The 20,212-nt window shown below is 41.7% G+C and overlaps 1 protein-coding gene across 1 annotated transcript in view; it reads right to left on the reverse strand.

The window, feature by feature from the left end:
* Positions 1 to 17,906, reverse strand: part of ZNF804B (zinc finger protein 804B) — a 55,574-nt gene extending 37,668 nt beyond the window's left edge. Inside the window, exons 1-2 of the mRNA XM_078851338.1 lie at positions 17,817 to 17,906; positions 9,376 to 9,519 (exon numbers count right to left, since the gene is read on the reverse strand). Coding sequence (XP_078707464.1) covers positions 9,376 to 9,519; positions 17,817 to 17,906 — 234 coding nt within the window. The remainder of the gene's footprint in view (positions 1 to 9,375; positions 9,520 to 17,816) is intronic.
* Positions 17,907 to 20,212: the final 2,306 nt, after the last annotated feature.

Below are 20,212 nucleotides of genomic sequence, written 5' to 3' on the forward strand. Positions count from 1 at the left end.
CAAGTTCGTACATTTTTTATTGTTCAAGACTGGGGATTATTTTGCATACTTACCATTGCACATGTTATCATTGTACATACATAAAAAGTATTTGCATATAAAAATCTAGTGACTGCTCAAATTGTGTACTTAAATATGTGGTTTGAATGTAAAAATTGGTGCAAATGTAAAATTTGCATTCATCTACTTATGTGCTGCCTACACACCACTATACACACCTACTTATAAACCAGCTGTTTCAATCTATCTTTCCTATCCCTTACAATTGTATTCTCTATATAACTGCTGTAATAGGAAAGCATTAGTATAACAATGGTTCAGTCTTAGCTTCATAAATGGGATATGAAGAATGGGGGAGAATATTATGTGGGTTTCTATTGATTTCAGTCCAGTTGTGCTGTCTGCTACATGGGTGCAAAAAGTTAATTCAGTCCTGGATAGTTTTTGCACATCTGAAGGACCAAAACTCAATGTCTTTTAAACAGCCCCAATCATTGGTGCTCAATGACTCTAAGACTCCCTCTAAGAGCCCCTTTGTGCCAACTAGCATAGGCAAACCCAACACACTGATGTCAGAATATTTAGCCAAACAGCAACTTATAGGCTATTATATAAAAACTGGAAATATGATGATCATGAATATCATCATATGGTGCATGTACAGGCTTTTTTATAAAGAGTTATGTATGTGAGCTGTATTATGTTCTTGAAATATATTTTGGAGGCTGCCCTAGACAAAGGCATGTTGTTTTCCCTGTTTGCCTCTGCCTCCAATGCAAATCGATCAAGGTGAGGCCAGCGATTCATAGACTTTAAGGTCAAAAGGGACCATCGTGAACATCTAGTCTGACCTCCTGCACATTGCAGGCCACAGAACCTCACCCACTCCTGTAACAGACCCCTTACCTCTGGCTGAGTTACTAAAGTCCTCAAATCATGATTTAAAGACTTCAAGTTACAGAGAATTCACCATGTACACTAGTTTAAACCTGCAAGTGATCTGTGCCCCATGCTGCAGAGGAAGGGGGAAAAAAACAAAACAAAAATCACCCCAGGATCTCGGCCAGTCTGACCCAGGGGAAAATTCCTTCCTGACCCCAAATATGGCGGTTAGACCCACAGCATATGGGGAAGATCTGCCAGTCAGATACCTGGGAAAAAATTCTCTGTAGTAACTCATGGCCCTCCCCATTTTGTGTCCCCTCTCCAGCCATTGGGAATTTTTGCTACTGGCAGTCGCTTATGGGCCACACGCCATTGTTAGCAGTCTCATCATACCATCCCCTCCATAAACTTATCAAGCTCAGTCTTGAAGCCAGTTAGGTTTTTTTGCCCCCACTGCACCCCTTTGGAAGGCTGTTCCAGAACTTCAGTCCTGTGATTATTAGGCAGCAATCCCAGGAAACACGGTTGGTAAATAGGTAGCCTGGACACCCAGTGTAAAAATGGGGTGAATTGCAGGATTCCACTCTGAGAGAAGTGCATACCTGTCACTTGGAAGGGATGCCCACAGACAGGGAGAGGTTAAAGGTAAAGCTAACCCTGTTACAGCAACAGAGAGCAGCAGCTGTTGTGCTTGGGCAGCCATGCACAGTAATTGGTTTTAAAGCTGAAAAGCAATTAGCCTCCTTGATAGAAAGGATTTAATCCAAGCTTTTTAGTGTGCCTTTCATGTTCATGAATGGTTAAATTTTCAGGCAGGGCATTACCTGGCCTCCACCTGATGTTGCACGTACTTCAATGTGCATTTTCTAGTTACAGACGGCATCTAATCTTTAAATACATCTGCTTAGCCTTTAAAGAGTGTAGCAGCTGCACAACTTCCAGTACTGGAGTTTTCACCAACAAGTCCCATTGACATTAATAGGAGCCAGCAGTCAAAAAGTGCACAGTTGTATGTGCCTAGGTGACAGATTATGCATGGCATGCACACAAGTGTTAGCATGCATCTGTGTGTTTTGATCAGGGCCAGCTCTAGGATTTTTGCTGCCCCAAGCAAAAAAAAATTTGGCCGCCCCCACTTTTTTTTTGTGCCCCCCCCCAGCTCCCTGACTCCACCCCTTCCCAACCCCTTCCCCAAATCCCCGGCCCCGCCTCCTCCCCCGGGCATGCTGAATTTCCCCCCCCTCCATTGCTTCCTGCGACCCCCCCCACCCCTTGCCCTAGCTCACCTCCGCTCCGCCTGCTCCCCTGGACACGCCACCGCTCTGCTTCTCCCCCCTCCCTCTCAGGCGAGGGAGAGGCAGCGCGTTCGGGGAGCAGGCAGAGCGGAGGTGAGCGAGGGGGAGCGCAGAAAGTAAGGGGAGGGGTAGAGGAACCGCTCCCCGCCCCAGCTCGCCTCCGCTCCACCTCCGCCGCCTCTCCTGAGCGCGCTGCCACTCGGCTTCTCCTCCCTCCCTCCCTCCCTCCCAGGCTTGCTGCGCCAAACAGCTGTTTCACACGCGGCAAGCCTGGGAGGGAGGGGGAGAGGCGGAGCGGCGGTGGCGCGCTCCGGGGAGCAGGCGGAGGCGAGCTGGGGCAGCGGGGGCACATTTCTAGGGGCAGCATGGCCAGCGCCAGAATGCCACCCCTAGAAATGTGCCGACCCGAGCACCTGCTTGTTTTGCTGGTGCCTAGAGCCGGCCCTGGTTTAGATACAAGCATGTGCACAGGTGTAGACTGAAAGATCCAGCCCAAATAACGCAAACGTATTCTTAGATTCCAGACATACTAAGAACTGACTGCATTTTCATTAGGGTGATCATCACCAGCTTTAGTATCTCAAAAATTGCAAATAAATACCTGTGATGTCACCAGAAGCCCCAAGATGGCAATACAGCCTTGTTTTTCTTAGTGGCTTATTTGTATCATTATGGTTATTATTATACAATATATGGATCAGATTTATATTTTACAACTTTCTCTTGCTGGTTTCTAAGGAGGCCTTGTTGTTTGCCAAGAATTATATATACAAAATTGGAACTCTCCAACTACTACAGTACTACAATAAATGAATGGATGAATGTTGTGAATGCAGCAGGGATCATTCACCTCAGATGCTTGGTAGGGAGGCATTGTGGTTTTGTCAAATGGGACACTGCCCAAGCAATTCTGTTGCCCAGGATTCACAGATTCCATAGCACAGGGAAAAAAGGAAATTGCTAGACTTCAAGAATGCCACATACAACTGCAAAAACTCCCTATTGCATAGCTGGTCAGAATTTTGCCACCAGTGCTGTAATAATCTTCCTTTTCTCTTTGTTACAGATAATCATTAAAACATGGTGACCTATAGGTTGCTTTGTTTAGTAGCCAGGGAATCAGTACTTGCATAAAGCTGGTCATTTTAATGTGCTAGCAGAGAATTCAAATCCTGCTCTGGAGACACATATGCTTTCCCCCCCAGAAGCTTCTAGAAAATAGTTGGATCCATTAGTTGCTGAGAGTGGACCATCATAACAGATCCTTTGCTTCTGTTGGGAGAGTGAAAAGGCCCTGACCCAGTCTGTAAAAGTGGTGATTATTTAGTCCATGATAGAATTGTATTCAATATGGGATGAATCCTGAGGTTGTTATTCTGGCAAACCCACCCCTATTGAACTCAATGGGATTTTGCCTAAGAAAGATGTGAATTAAAACTGAATAAAGACTTGATAATTTGATAACTGTGTTTTCAACCCCAACCTCCAGGCCAAAGTCCAAAATGTACCCACTTGTATGTGTCAGGCCAGAGAGATCAGCTACTTGTAAGTATATGGTTGTTATGATGGACAAAGGTCCAGGGACCATGATTTCAAGCTCTCAAGAGTACATATTGGAGCCCCTCTGCCCTCCTCTCCTCTCAGAACAATACCAAACTTGATACCAAGTTTAAGAGCAGATAGCTCACGTAGAGAAGCCTTCGGAGAGATGGGAAGGTCTGCACACAACCAGAATTTCCACACTCACTTTATACTAGGATTTGCAGTCAAAGAACTTAATCTTCAGAAAGGGGATCTTCTCCATGTAGGCATAGCACAGTATATCTGGACTATGTAATGGGTAAGACGTTGGTGATATGAACTAACAATAAGATAAAAGAGCTATAGAAATAAGAATGGCTAAAAACTAGTCATAATTACTGAATTATGTATAAATCATATTTGCCTATGCTAGATGGATTTTTGTTAGACGATACTGCAAAAACAGACATTGGTGGAGAACTTGTATTTGATAAACCTTTTGATAAAGTACTATATGGTTAACTAATGTATAACATTAGGATAGCACACGAGTACAAATTAGTTAAGTGAACAAGGCCAAGCTGTTATGGTTAAACCTTAGAAGCCTTCAGGGATGAGGAAGGTAATGAGTACCATACTAAGTATTAGGGCCAAGACTTTGCACTTTAATGAATGGATAAAATCATAAATGGAAAAATAGCTCATGAATTTCATTTTAGAAAAGTATAATGTTTGGAGATTTTGAGTCAGTAATGATCCAACAAAATCAGTGTTCTGCAGAACATAGCAGAGGAGAAGAACAGTAGGATGTATGGCATAATGCTCCATTAAACCATCAACACCTCTGCTTTTAATCACTCCTGTGCTAAAAATACCCTTCTGTATTTTATTTCTCAGTTACTGGATATTACCACAAGCTGTGAAACTGGATCGATTTGCTGAGTTCCCTAGCTCGAATGTCTCACATTCTGTTTCCATATCTGGTGTATAGTAGCTGATCCAGTTTGAAAAGGTTGGCCCATGTCTAAGAGACACATTGCCTTGCCTTGATAGGTACTATATACAGTACGTGGACAAACAATACAATTTTCTTTCCTTCGGCTTAGCAGACAGTCTTTCAAGGTAAAAAGCATCTGCAGTATAATGGGCATCCTCGTACACAACAATACTGTAATAGCCTATCTTTTAGTGGTGGAGTAATGTAGAAGTAGTTTGTTTTCTCTATTATTTTCTGAATGGGGCTACTTTGAAAGTTCAGACCCAAATTAATCAGGGATCAGGGTCCTGGTCAGGATCTTTCATACTCTAACTCTGTGCAGCATCAAGTTTATGGCTTCTTGAGAAATTAATTCCATTTGTTGCTTTCTCATTCGAGTGAATGATGAGCCCCATAACATTTGGGGCAAGGACTATTGTTGAAAGAGTGAGTAGCAACCTACAGATGAGAGGTAAGGGAGCAGCAGGGAATGACTTTTTTGTTCATAAACTATCCCTTTGGTCAATTGTAGAGATTTCTAATGAGCTCTGAAGGGTCACTCTTTAATTCAGCCCCAATTAAAGAAGACTGTTGGCTGTGACAAAAGTCTTTGCAGGTGATGGTGTGAGATACACGAAGTGATGGGGAATCTTCCTTTTTATGATAGAGAAACAGAGGATCTGCTCTATGGGAAGGAAATTAATTTGACATATCAGAAACTTTTCATGTTTGGTGACCTACTATAGAAGTTGAAGCAGAGGGGTGTCCTTGTCCCAGTTCTTCTGCAAACTAATGTTACTGGCATCTTGGCATAGGGGTGAAGAAGTGAATGGGCCTGCAGGACTAAATTACCCTTTTCCCAAAGTGAGTAGTTACTTCTGAGCTAATTGAAACACTACTGCTTCTGAGCTATATTTGAAAGGGCAGGGTGGAGGAAATTTGCACTGACACTTGATGTACTATACATGTTGTGCATTTAAGTACAGGCTGTTAGTCCTGAGTACTGTCAATCTGGCAGCTTTCAGAGCACTAAATTTACTTTAAAATTAAAAAGAGTTTTATTGCTTAAACATTATCTTTTATGATGGAAAGCAGCCAAAAAAAACCTGGTCAGTGCATCAAAACGGCAGTTTTATTTTGCATAAATCACAGGGAGAGAGTAGTGTTGGGGGATGTGGGGAGGTTGTTGCTATGTGCTGGGACTGGATCGGTTTGAGTTCAGATACAATCCTGACAAGTGGAAAAACACCGAAGGGGGGATATTTATATTAGCTTCACAGGTTTGAGATCTGAAAATGTTTTTGTTGTATATTATTACATATGTTTGTGTGGATGAATTGAGTGGTGATGTGAAGAACTGCTATTGTGTCCCTAGCCTCTATTTGTCAGAAGCTGGGAATGGGCTGGGAGCCCAGCTGTGCCCCCACCCAGGCTCTCAGCTCCCCGCTCCTGGATGCAGCTGGGTTCCCAGGGGGGAGCTCTCAGTGGCTCCCAGTGTGTAGTGGGGAGCGGGGAGTCCAAGGCGCAGCCCAGCTCGGAGCTGAGAGTGGGGGAGCTGGGCAGGTGCAGTCTGGCAGCTGTCTGGAGACTCCCCACTCACTGAAGGGAGCCTGGCAGCTGCACTGGGACTCCAGGCTCCCTGCTGTGAGCTGCGGGGGCATTTGGGCTCCCAGTGATGGGGAGTGGGGAGCCCAGGAATCAGCTGGGCTCCTGTCAAGGAGCTGCCTGTGGATCTGAGAGCCCAGGCTCTTGGCATCCCACATTGCCCCTTTTAAGTCACTTCTGGTGAGGACAAGCACCACTGACAGAAGGAGGGTAGTGTGGACATAAACCACTGCAGTAATTACTAACATAGGTCAACTTACATTTTAAGTATAGGCATGCCCTTAGTCAACTACATCGTAAACTAGACTCTGACCCAAAAAGTGCTGAGCATGCACCATAAATTAATGGGTTAATTTGGTGAGTATTCAGCCCCTCTCAGATTAGTCCCTTTGTCAATAATGTGCCTGCCTTGTAGTTAGAAAGTTGTGAGCTAAAATTCTCTTGAGGTTTTGTCTTGATTAAACATTCTGAATATCTCTCTTCTCTGTTAGATACGGATGACTAAATACTTACCCCTTAATTATCTTTATCACCACAACATTTTCTGCATTTGACTAAATCATTTCAACAAACCTTTTCGTTGCAGAAATAAAACCACATCAGTTACATCAGAAAGTCTGAATGCTCACAGATCTTGGCATGACTTTTCGGGGAACCACTTTGTCTGAACTCTGAAATCTTTGTATGAAATAATAGCACTTTTCTTTCCTCTTTGCTGCCATTTTAAATTTACATCCAGTTAAAATCAGTAGCAAAGCAAGATGTCAAAGGCACATCTAGCAAGACAGCAGGCACCAGCTATGGGTTTAGCTAGCATATATAGCAGTGATTAACTTATTACAAAACAAATGATAATAAGCAATTATAAAGTATTATCTGTTTCCTTAAATGACAAGCTGTGTTGTTCCATAACATCAATTATGGTCTGCATGCAATGCTGTAAGAGCTCCACCCTGAGAAATCATAGAATCATAGAGGTGTAGGAATGGAAGGCACCTCAGTAGGTCATCTAGTCCAGTCCCTTGCACTCAAGGCAGGACTACGTAATAACTAGATCATTCCTGACAAGTGTTTGTCTAACTTGTTCTTAAAAACCTCCAATGACTCAGATTCCACAACAGCTCTAGGCAATTTGTTCCAGTGCTTAACCGCCCTGACTGTTAGGAAGTTTTTCCTAATGTCCAACCTAAACCACCCTTGCAGCAATTTAAGCCTATAGCTTCTTGCCCTACTCTCAGAGGTTAAGGAGAACAATTTTGCACTCTCCTCCTTGTAACAACATTTTATTACAGAAAACTGTTATCATGTCCCCACTCAGTCTTCTCTTCTCCAGACTTAACAAACCCAGTTTTTTCAATGTTTCCTCATAGGTCATGTTTTCTAGACCTTTAATTATTTTTGTCACTCCAATTTCTCAAATTTGTCCACCTCTTCCTGAAATTTGGCTCCCAGAACTGAACATGATATTCCAGCTGATGCCTTATCAGGGCAGAGTAAAGCAGAAGAATTCTTGCATCTTGCTTACAACACTTCTGCTGATACATCCCAGAATGATATTCACTTTTTTTTTGCAACAACTTTACATTTATATTCAGCTTGTGATCCACTATAACCCCCAGATCCATTTCTGCAGTACTCTTTCCTAGGCAGTCATTTCCCATATTGTATGTGTGCAACTGATTATTCCTTCCTAAGTACAGTACTTTGCATTTGTCTTTATTGAATTTCATCCTGTTTACCTCAGACCATTTCTCCAGTTTGTCCATCTCATTTTGAATTTTAAACCTATCCTCCAAAGCAGTTACAACTCCTCCCAACTTGATATCATCTGCAAACTTCATAAGTGTACTCTCTATGCCATTATCTAAGTAATTGATGAAGCTATTGAACAGAATCAGATCCAGTACCATTCCTTGCAGGACCCTATTTGATATGCTCTTCCAGCTTGACTATGAACCACCAATAACTACTCTCTGGGAATGAATGGTTTTCCAACCATTTATGCACCCACCTAAGAGTAGCATCAGCTAGGCTGTATTTCTCTAGTTTGTTTATGAGATGGTCATACGAGATAAAAGCCTTACTAAAGTCAAGATATACCACATCTACCACTCCCCCACACACACACACATCCACCAGGCTGGTTACCCTGTCAAAGAAAGCTATTGGGTTGGTTTGACATGATTTGTTCTTGACAAATCCATGTTGACTGTTACTTATCACCTTATTATTTTCTAGATGTTTGCAAATTGATTGCTTGATTATTTGCTCTGTTATTTTTCTGGGTACTGAAGTTAATCTGACTAGTCTGTAATCCCCCAGGTTGTCCTTATTCCCCTTTTCATAAATGGTTATAAAACACATGTTTCTGAAGTTGAATCAAAATGTATGCTTTTATTTTTAAAACAAAATGTCTTCTGCTGTTGGTACAGCATGATCAGACTGTACACTGACCATCTGAATCTAAAGGAGGGACACTGGATGTTTGAGAAAGCGCTCCTTCTTTAGGATGATAATCCGACAATTAGAGATATCATTATCACTACCCATACTCACCCATTATCTTACACTGATGGCAATGATCCTTCGGCTCAACTGGTTAACCCTTGAGAATGCTTAAAACTCAAAAATATGTCACATCTGATTTTTATGAAAAATATTAATTTAAAAATAAGCTCTGTGTTGCATTTGATCATTCCCAGGCTAGCTAGTCTTTAATTTGAGTTAATTTAGATCCTGTCCCTTTAAAAGTATCAACCAGCAAAATGGGGAATAATTGAGTCCTTTCAGGAGCCTGGTCTAAATCTGTTATCATCATAGAACCTCGTCTGTGTTAGATATTGAATAAGAACATTAACATGGGCAGCTTGTTTTCCATGGGTCTGATCGAAAATCCATTGAAGTCAATCTAAAAATTCCCATTGATTTCAATGGACTCCGGATCAGAATCAATGTGAGTGGGTCTGGGACATATGAAAAGTTACTACAAACAATATTTCTAACCATGCCGTTCAAGGTTATTTCCAATCACTTTGTGCTGTATTCTTCCTTTATGATGGAATACCAATCACATGCATGACTTTTCAAGTTTACCTGCTTGTGAGCATGGTCATAGGAATTGATGTGGTTGTCAAATTCCTGGTGTTTGTGATACTGCTTGTCACATAATTCACAGTAGAAGTTAGCCTTCACATCCTCCAGACCCTTTGCTGTGGCCTTCTCCTTCTCAGCATAACCCTACAAAGGCAGAGGGAAAGGGTAGCATTCTGTTACTAGTAGTATTGCAGATTCCTGATCTCACACTTAATTAGCCACATTTTACGTTATGCAGTAAGGAGCATTTAAAATGTTAGGTCTGTTCCTAACAGACCGAACTGATGATTCACAAAAATCCGCAAAGATATGAAAATACATTTTGATCTAAAGTTACTGACATCAGACTTTACTGGACATAATTTTTTTCCCAGACAGATTAAGGAAACATTTACTCTCTGGACTAATTACTCTTTCAGCCTGACTTAAATATTATACCGAACGAAGTGCAATAGTACAAGGATGAGGAAAGAGCTAAAAATAATGAGTGGACCCTTAATCCCTTTACTGGGAAGTAGAACAGTTAAGAGGATACAAATGAATGTGTGGCTACACACTGGATGATAAACCTATTTGTTCCAATATCTTTAGTTTGCCCATTCAGGTGTCTGTTTTTTCATATTATTGCTTAGAGGAAGCAAATTTGTACTATATAGTTGCATACTGGGTCAGATTCTCATTTGTGTTCTGCCCTCTTTACACCACATGAGTGGCTCAGAAGGGCCAGAAAGCAGCTGGATATGGCCAGCAGAGAATTCTCCTGGGGTAGGGGAACTCTCGTCTTGAGCAGATCCTGCACTACTCCTTACTGCGCTCAGCTTCAGCATGAACGAGCTTGCCAGGTGGCTGAAGTACACTGCACTGCAAGTAAACTCAGCTGGCATTCAATCCCATAGGGAGCCTAACCTGTCAGTTTAAATGAACAGCCCCTTGGCTACGTTGATCTGTGACCAGCACTCCGGACAGCAGAGATCCACCCTGAGAATCAACCAGCCATCACTGGCTCTCTAATGGTCCCCTGCTGTGCTGGGAGGAAGCACAGGAAAGCAGGGGTTTTGATCCATTGTTTTTAACATTTGTTGTGTGTATATAGATGGGCCAAGGCCTTCAGAAACAGTGGCCTACAGTTAATCTCCTGAAGCCATATTCAGGCACTTAAACAAATGGCCTGATTTCTAAAGTAGCAGCAGCTCCCAGTGTTGGTCATTTTAAAAGTATTTTATAATATAAATATATATATTATTTTCTACACTATTTTATTTAGGAGCTTTAAAAGCAAACTTCCAACAGGAAACAATTATTTTTAAAAAGTTTTCAAAATATCAATTTGATCTCCATTGTTACATTCACAATGACCTATTTGATGCTATTCATGTGCATGTAATACATTGCCATGTGAGTCATGTAATTAAGCACTTACTGTAATTTTTGTACCCATTTTTGGATGGGAATGTGGCACATTACTTTTTATAATGAGGCTTCCACAACTGCACAGAACTGCTGTCTGGTTTCTATGTGCCCTCACCTGGAATGCAAATTTTGAAATCTACATGACAGGCGTTCCAAGGCTTTACTCCATGAAGGTCAGACTTTGCAAGCTTTGAGACTTGAATGTGCATTTTTTTCATAGTAACATGGACATGACCTCTTAGGGCTAGATTCACAAAGGGACTAAGGCACCTAACTGCCACTTTAGGCACCTAAATCACAGAATCAGACCCCAGTGGGATTCATAAAACCCCAGATCAGCTGCCCCAAACTCTGTAGAAAGCTCTAATCACTCAATGCCTAAATTTTTGCAATGAAAGTTCCCTAGGCATCTATATTTCTGCCGGTGCACATGTGCACTCTAGCCCCAGACAAGGTATCTGGATGCCTAAGCCCCCACGTGGTGCATGAAGTGAACCTAGGAAAGATAGGTATTCCTCCATCTAACCTGCCTGTGGGACCTGATTTGGTAGGGGTGTGCTGAGCTTGCCTAGTGGATCAGACTGCTATGGGGAGCTTACACAAAACTGGGAAAAGGGGGTGAGCTCCCATGTAATTTTTAGCCCAGTCATTAAGGTATTCACCTGGGATGTGGGATATCCTCAGTTGAATTCCCTGGAGAGGAAGGAGGGATTTGAATAGGGGTCTCCACACTCTCAGGTGAGTGCTGAACTATGGAAGTCTGATGTGCAGGATCCCTCAATCTTTCCTGTGGAAGCTGTTCCACTGTGGATAAATAAATATAGCATCATTGGCTGAGAGAGAGAGCAAGCACAAGAATGACCCTGTAGCTTGATGATTAGCCCACTCACCTGGGATGGAGAGACCTAAGATCCAGTCCCCCGGCACCAATTATTTTTTAAATTATTTATGCAGGTAGAACAGTGATATTGAGGGAGCCCCACATCAGAATTTAGAGTGTTTAGAGTGCTCTTCTGAGAGGTGGCCGACACCTGCTCAAATCCTTTCTTCCCTTCTGGGGTCAGGGAGGGGAGGAGAGGGTGGACTTCAGCTGGGGGTCTCCCACATCCTAGGTAAGTGCCCTAGCCACACGGCAAAAAGTTCTGAAGGTGGTCATCTTCCTCCTCCTTCCCACCCCCAGCCTCTTGCAAAAAACAGCATAGATGCCTATCTCCAAGATGGGTTTGCAGCTGGGAAGCCCAATCAGAGGCAGACACCTCCATACAGCCCAAACTAAGGCATGGAACTCCCTGAGAGAGGTGGAGCTTAGGACACACCCCTCTCCTATGCATCTCCCATTGGTTATCTGAGGTGAGGATCTGCCTAGCATCCTGGTTTTTATGAATCTCCAGTCTTAGGTGCCTGTCTCCTTATCTCCCACAGTTCATTGTGTAGGCATCAAACTCATCCTTTGTGAATGCCAGGGATTTTCTGGGTGCCTAAAAGTTAGGTGTGACAACGCTGAGTGTTATGCATCAACTTCTGGAGAAGTCTCTTTCCTGAGTTTGTCTACTCTTCATCTGGCCTGGATGGGCTCACTGGGTCAATCTCACCTAATAGTTTTGAGGTCACCATTTAGTTTCCTTTTATTCTCCTATAGGAGCTTTTATCTCTCAGCAGGATAGGGTTCAAATGCCCACGTGGGAATGCTGCTCTGTGACTAGCAGTACGTTTGAAGGTGCGGGTGTGTAGTGGGAAATCTCACTTCTAAACTTTGGCATTCCCATCTCACATGCCCTATGGATGGCAACCCCCAGCCCTTCCTATGAACTTGGACATCCAAGCATCACCAGTGAGACATAGCTGAGTTCCTGTGGCTCAGGTGGCTGAAAAAATTAGGAAGCTCACATGATCTCCCATCACTGAGCAGGCTAATTAATTCTCAGCACTTGTCTGTAAAGCTATTGTAGGAAAATATTCTTGCACTCAAATAGTTAAACTGTTTCACTAGTTATGTGAAATCCACAAAGACCATTAAAAAGCATTTCAGTGATACTTTTTAGCTTTATGTTTCAGACCTATTGTTTTCCTAACATTAATTATTCACTGGGCCGTTGGTATAATTAAAATGCATAAATTAGAATGTGCATGCAATAGCGCTAATTATGCAGAGATGCTTTCCCTGGAAGTCAAGTATCGGGGACAACATATTCTTATTGTAAATTTGTAAAAAATACAAGTTTCTGACTCATTGGCAACCAGCCAGAGCATAATTGTTTTTTTTTCTGGTTATGAACTGTCAATTAAATGTTCACAGCTTCATCACTGCGTGCATAGAAGAAGCAGCCTAATTGTTTGAGGTGGGCTACATTATTCTCTCTGAAACACAACTGAAACTGCTGTTCATGAGCATTCTAAACTGTCAACTTCATCTTCTCAGCAGAAATTAATACACAGTTCCCTTACCATTAAGATGTTTTTAAAAAAGCAACAAGGCAGCTTCCAGGTGCATCCAAAGATAATCACAACTACCTCCATTGCCTTCTTGCTTAATTATGCTTCTCCGGCGTGAAAAAAAGATATAATTTCCTGCCTGCTTATCGATCAGATGCAGGGAAATTGAATGCTACAGCACATACTTTATAAAGGTCATGGATTTTCTTTCCCCACAAAGGAGTTAAAACTTCCAGCGCAACACTAAATTGTGTATAGTCAAATGAATTTACACTTCCAGACCACTAATACTGTTTCCTCTGTTCTGCAAAAACAATGCTCATGTTTGGGTGCAATAAAAGAATCGTGTGAAGGAAGGCATGCAGAATTATATCTGACATTTCATCTGTTAATATAAAGCCTGATTCCTTCTTAGATCTCTCCTAGGTAGCTCAAGAAAATAGTAAGAAAAAGCTGTATATTATGTGTCTGAGGATCATCAGATTCACTGGAAATGTGTGTCACAACCTTCATTCTGGGTCACAGGGTACGTCTTGATGAGACGTAGGCGTGATAAAAAAAAGCATAAAGGTGAAACTATGCAAGTTAGTGATGCTTGACACATGGACAGTCTGCAGCTAGCAGCAAGTAAAGGAGGTATGATGATGATGCAATCATTATAAGTAGAAACTCTTAGACCCAAAGGGTTAATTACCTAGTGTATATGCTGTATAAGGCTATGGGAATGTGTAAAATATATGTGAATGATTTTCTTGGTAGAAACCTGCAGAGCTGCTCCATTTGTAAAGAGAGTAATTACATTCACATCAATTTAGCCCACAGATGCATATTACTGTAATAAATGTTGATATATTGTATTCATTTACAGTGAATCCATTCATTGTGCATTAGACTGGAAGTGCTTTCACTTAGCAGTTTCTTTAGCTGTTGCTCTTTATTGTGAAAATGCAATTAATGGTATCTGACATTTCATTTTCTAATATAAGGAAAATCAATGAAAAATACTGTGTAACTGAGTTTTCTAGAATGTTCTTGATGACACCTAGTCAATTAGAAATCATTTATTAAATGCAGAGTTTGTAAGAGATATTTAATAGACTTGCATGGCCATTAAAGAATGCTGACCTAGACAATTCTACAAGTTGTTTCTGAAATTGATCACAAATATCTCTGCTCTATCCAAGTGGACTAAGGTGATGAGCAGGTTGGTTCATACAGTGAAACTTGCAAAGGCAGTTTTTTGTATTAGTCTGAGCATTACTATAAATATGTTCTGGTGGAATAAATACAAATTAATGGCAAATTGAAAAAACAGAACAAACAATAAAGACTTAGGCCTTTTTTGTCTAAACATTTCTGAAATTAAATGTAAAAATAGTAGACATCCTGCTTTCAAATTAGCGTTTGTTGTTTGCGGTCAACAATTCGGATGAATGTTGCTTAAATGGAGAGCTAAACAAGTGAGGGATTGCTCTTTCTTGAGGGATATAAACAATTGTGTCTGGTTTGAAGTGCTGTTACAGCTTGCTGGTTTAAAGGTAGGTATATGTACCACATCAGAGACAAGGGCACTATTGGAGCCATTGAGTTGCTGGGTTATCTTCATGAAGTTGTTCCAATGTTTCATTAATGAGCAAATCCTCCACCTACTGACCAGTAGGACGAGCAAGGAGGCACACTGGGCAGGTGCATAAGGGTCCTGGGAGGAAGTCTCCACCAAAGTTGTCTGAGCAGCTGCTGCACAGAAACTGCTTTAGCCAATGGTTCTGCTGCCCTGTCCCCACAAAGGGAAAGTTCAATGACCAGAGGATCACCCCCCATCCTGATCATGTCTTTTCCCCAAGTGCCTCCATTGCATGCTGTGCCGGCATCTTCTTGAAGCCGTATTGTATAAGGGGTGTGCATAGAAACGTGCCCCACCCCCTTTTACAGTAGAACAACGCCAGTTCTGTAAATAAGACCATCTCTGTGGAGGCCTGAAGTTGGGTTTGCCCCTAGTTATTTACATTATGGTTCATATTTTCAAGGAATCTTGCATGTGCAGAGGAGCTTGTAGATGGCCAAGGTCTGAACAAGGACATGGATTTAGGCAGCATGCCCCAAACTTCAATTTTGAATAAGGTGCTTCTGTGTATCATCCAGCTCTAATGCTCATACCTTCACCTATTCCCGGGACAGCTGCAGCTCCGATTGTCTCCTTTCCACGCTTCCCCCTCCCCCCCAAGCTACTGAAAAGTATGTTGAAATGGGGTCCAGACAGCTCATTAACTGGGCACAAATAGAAGAATCCCAGAAGTAATACTCATATATTTGGATAATTGTATGTTCTAGAACTAGGCAAATGCTGCAAGTATTGGAATACACAGGAGATGATCAGGCTGGCTGTGTCGGTGTCTTATCATGGACATATCTTTTCTGTGAATTTTCATGGTTTTCCCTGATAAGACCCTCATTTTTTAACCAAAGAGCTTCATATGGTCGCAGCACAGGGGATTCTTGATTATAGTTCATCATAATATGGTAAATATGATTTTGATTATTTTAATAAGAATTGCTGGGGAGGCTTACTGGTGTAGATGAGGCAAATAAGCAAGACTGATTCATTAGAAAAAAGAAAAGGAGTACTTGTAACACCTTAGCGACTAACAAATTTATTTGAGCAGAAGCTTTCGTGAGTGTGAGCGGTAGCTCATGAAAGCTTCTGGTCAAATAAATTTGCTAGTCTCTAAGGTGTTACAAGTACTCCTTTTCTTTTTGTGGATACAGACTAACATGACTGCTACTCTGAAACCATTGATTCATTAGAGAATTTCATTTGCTGGCCCTTTACAGCGGTACTAAATGGCCCAGTAGACATTTGAAATGCTGATGGGAGATCATCTCCACTTGCACCACCTCACTTGCAGCTTCCTAACCAATGACTTGCTTATCTGAGCACACTGGGTTACGTCCTAAGGCTGGAGTGGAATATGCCTAAAGCATCGTGGGAATCTAAAAATGCCTGAATCTCATTTGAAAATGGGACTAAGGCTCAGAACTTCAAAGGTATTCAGGCCCCTGAGTCCCAGTGGAAGTTAAGGCAAATATAGGAGTTAGGTGCTGATAAGAGCTAGGTGACTAAATGCCTTTGAAGATCTGGGCCTAAGTTTCTTTTGGTACTTTTTGAAAATTTTACCCCAAATCTTGAAGTCCTAACTCAATTCTTACTCCAGCAAAACTTCCATTGACTTCAGTGAAAATTTTACTTGAGTAAGAACTAAGTAAGGACTTCAGGTCTTAGGAATTCATTGTATTGAAAGTATCTACACCTATTGCTTTTTTGAAACTGACCAAATGCTATTGCACATTTCTTTAAATGTAGAACTTCATAGAATCTGTGACTCCCTCCCCTCAGGATATTCTAATTTTCATTTCGTTTCACTGCATCTCTCTTCCTTGGATATCACTTTATTATTGTAGCTTCTGCTCAGCTCATTTCTCCAAGCTTGCTCACAGTCATTTAATGGTGAAAATTTGTCTGCACTCTGAATCTATATTACATATTCTACGCTTGTGAGACTCCTCCACGAGAACAAGTATAGAAAGCAATGGTTAGCATTTGACTCCTCCAAGCCAAAGTGTTTCTCTACATTAACTATTTGCATGGACAGTGGGTGGAACCCCCCTCTGGGGCGGTAAGCCCCCAGCTCTGCCCCTTCCACCCGCACCCTCTCTATGCCGGAGCCCCGAGAACCCCTACCACCTCCGCCCCCCTGCAGCTGGAGAGTGCCCCCCCCCGACCACAGGAGCCCCAGGCTGGCGAAAGCCCCGAGCCATCACCCAGAGGAGCCTGGGCTGGCCGAAGCCAGGCCGCACCTCCCCTCCCCAGACCCAACCCACCCAGGGGAAATTGGAAATGCATCTGTGACACAAGACACTTTTAGTATGTCCCCTACAGGTTCCAGGGCAGCTGAGAAGGTGGTATGTGCCTCCTCAGCTGCCCTGGAACCTGCATGGGGTATAATAAAGCAAAAACTTTGCCACCAAACCTGCAACCGGGGATTCGGCGGCCGTGGCAGCACAGGGGAAGGTAGAGCCTCCCCTGGCCTATAATACCCACCGCCCATGACTATTTGTACTTCACAATGCTCATACAAGGGTGGCAGATACCACTGCAATTTTATAATCAGAGACACAAAGCCAAAGTGCGCCTCATGTTGCCAAAACTAGCATAAAACTTTAGGGGCCAAAGTAAATCCTGGTCTAACTCTTTTGAAAGAAATTGTATTATTATTAATTATTATTATTTATTTTATTTATTATGTAGCAAACAACTATGTTTAAAATGTTGCGAAATCTAGCACTCAAACGTTAGGAGATGCCAGAAGACCCTGTGGAGCTTCCAGCCCCCTATGGACATATTGCTTCATAAGGGCAAGATCTTTGCTCTCACTTTGGTATCAGTCTCAAGAACCTGCTTTGGCTTCAGTGAATTACTTCAGATCTGCAACAGTGTGACTAAGCCCTGGTCTACACTGGGGGCAGGAGTCGACCTAAGATATAAAACTTCAGCTATGCGAATAGCGTAGCTGAAATCGGCATATCTTAGGGCGACTTACCTGGCCCTGAGGATGGCGGCGAGTTGACCTCTGCCACTCCCCCGTCAACTCCACTTCTGCCTCTCGCGAGCTGTAGTTCCAGGAGCACATTCGGGGATCGATTTATCGTGTCTAGACGAGATGCGATAAATCGATCCCTGATAGATCGATCACTCCCTGCCGATCCGGTAGGTAGTGAAGACCTGCCCTAACTAAGAATATGGTCTAATAAGACTACTCCCTCAAGTCAGGGCAACTCGCATGGGCAGAGATTTGCAGAAGTGAGCTCCTACCTGTTATGCAAAAAGTGCAAACTAAAAAAAAAAAAGAACGACTGCAAACAGTAGCGACATCATTTACTTCTTTAGAGTCCTGCTTTTGTGCACACTGTTGATCATGACATTATCATCAGGTGTTACCCAGGGTTTTCAGAACCCAAAGCAGTGGTAACTTAACTGTTTCACTCCAGGCAGTGTCAGGAATAAATCAATAGGAACACAGCAATTCTGTCTGATGAAAGATGAAAACAAGTAAGCGTGCTCTTATCTAAAACTACAATTTATTAGATTTAAGCACACAGAGACATAAGCAATAGGTTTAGAACATCCCAAATAATTACCTAGCATCTGAGATGGTATTGAATAATTATGGTAGGTCCGTGATGGCTGGTCGCTTCCCTGCCAGGGAGTAAGGTGTCAGGAAAAAGCTCTCTGAGGATAGCTTCAGAGGGCTGCTCCAAAGTACACTCTGTTATCTAGTCTTATAGCTAACTTTTACAAAACACACAGCTCATAGTGACCCATACCTGGTCATCACCTCTCCTAACTCCAATAAGCTACTTAACAACAAACATTCCTAATAATCTTAGTCATAATAAGCTTCTATATCAAAGGCGCGCAAAACTTCAGGTTTCCATCCACTTATTTTCTTTCAGTCTCAAATTGTTGACTCTTTTTCTCCCTTCCTCCTATTCTGATTAGCAGAAACTGCAAACCTCCAAATGCATTTGACCTTGTCTCCAGAAGCCCTGCTTGTTCAAATTAACCCTTAACTATGTGGTGATCTATTTTATTAATTCATGGCAGCTGAATACACATAATATGGTTGCAATTAGCTTGATCAAAATCTGGGGTACACATAACCCTCAAATCCAGGGCAACATAATTTTCCATTTAAAGTCAATTCCTTCAATTTGTTCCCCATTTAATTCTCTCTCTTCCTCTTCAGTGATCTTTTTTAAACTTTTTCTCTGATAAATCCAGCATTATCAGTTAATCTGAAGAGAGTCAGTCCTTCTCCATTTATCTCTTAGCATTCTAGTTCTTCCAACTGCAATTCTTAAGTACAATACACATTTCAGCACAGCATTTAATAGCCTGAGTGATATTGTATCTCAATGGCTGATACCTGTTTTTGAGCTGAAAACCTACTTGACATAATCTTAAGGTCCTCATACATTTCAACCCAACAATTTGTTCTATGAAAAGAACATAATGAATTTTCCCTTATATGTAGTGTCTTTCATACTCAAGTTAGTGCAAAAGTACTTTACTATAATGAGCTAGATACTGTGAAGTAACTGTGTCGGCAAATGCAGCATCCATTATGCTCTGAGCAATAGTTAGCACACAGCCCTTTTTTTAAGTGCCTTCCTCATAAACTGTAGGCTAATCATATCAAATAGCTTTTTATAGTCCTTAAACATCAATAACTTAAAACATTTACATTCTCTTTCCTTTAAAATAGTTTGATTCAGACATTGCAGATACTGTAATATTAAAGCCAATTCAAATTGGCCAAGTCAATGCCATAATGGACACTGCCTTGCATCTAATGTCTGTGGGATTTCATTGCTCAGAGCCATGGTGGACAACTTGCACATTTGTGATAAAAGACTTGTCAGCTATTAATAAAGCCATTTTCTTTTTGAATAATATGTCTAATATATTTTCACTCTACTTTGGAAACTTACCTTTAGTCTTAGCATCTCATGTCATAAATTATCATCTCATTTAATTAAATATATGTAGTCCATCTTCTCTTGCACCTTTCCTTTGTAAGGCTGACTTGTCTGCATGTTGTACTAAATTTGATGAAAAACGTTTTTATGAAAATCCAGTATAACTTGTGTATTAGCTTTACACTGCTGCTTACAGAACTTTCTGCAAAAGAAGTGGCCCAAGTAGGGCCCGAAATCTACACTTCCCCAAAGTTCCCCATATAAAAAGGCCCATTTCTAATTTGTGGTCATGAAAAGCTCAAAATGGGTGTGGTAAAGTAATTGAGTAAACTACTCCATTCTGCAGTCCTTTAGGTGGGCAAAATTCTCAGAGGTCAACCAGAGAAATAACATTATTCCTTCCCAAAATTAAAGCATAAGATTTGTTGGAGATCTGATAAAAACTGTAATAGTATTT

Source organism: Lepidochelys kempii, chromosome 2 (genome assembly GCF_965140285.1).
Source record: "Lepidochelys kempii isolate rLepKem1 chromosome 2, rLepKem1.hap1, whole genome shotgun sequence".
NCBI lineage: Eukaryota > Metazoa > Chordata > Testudines > Cheloniidae > Lepidochelys > Lepidochelys kempii.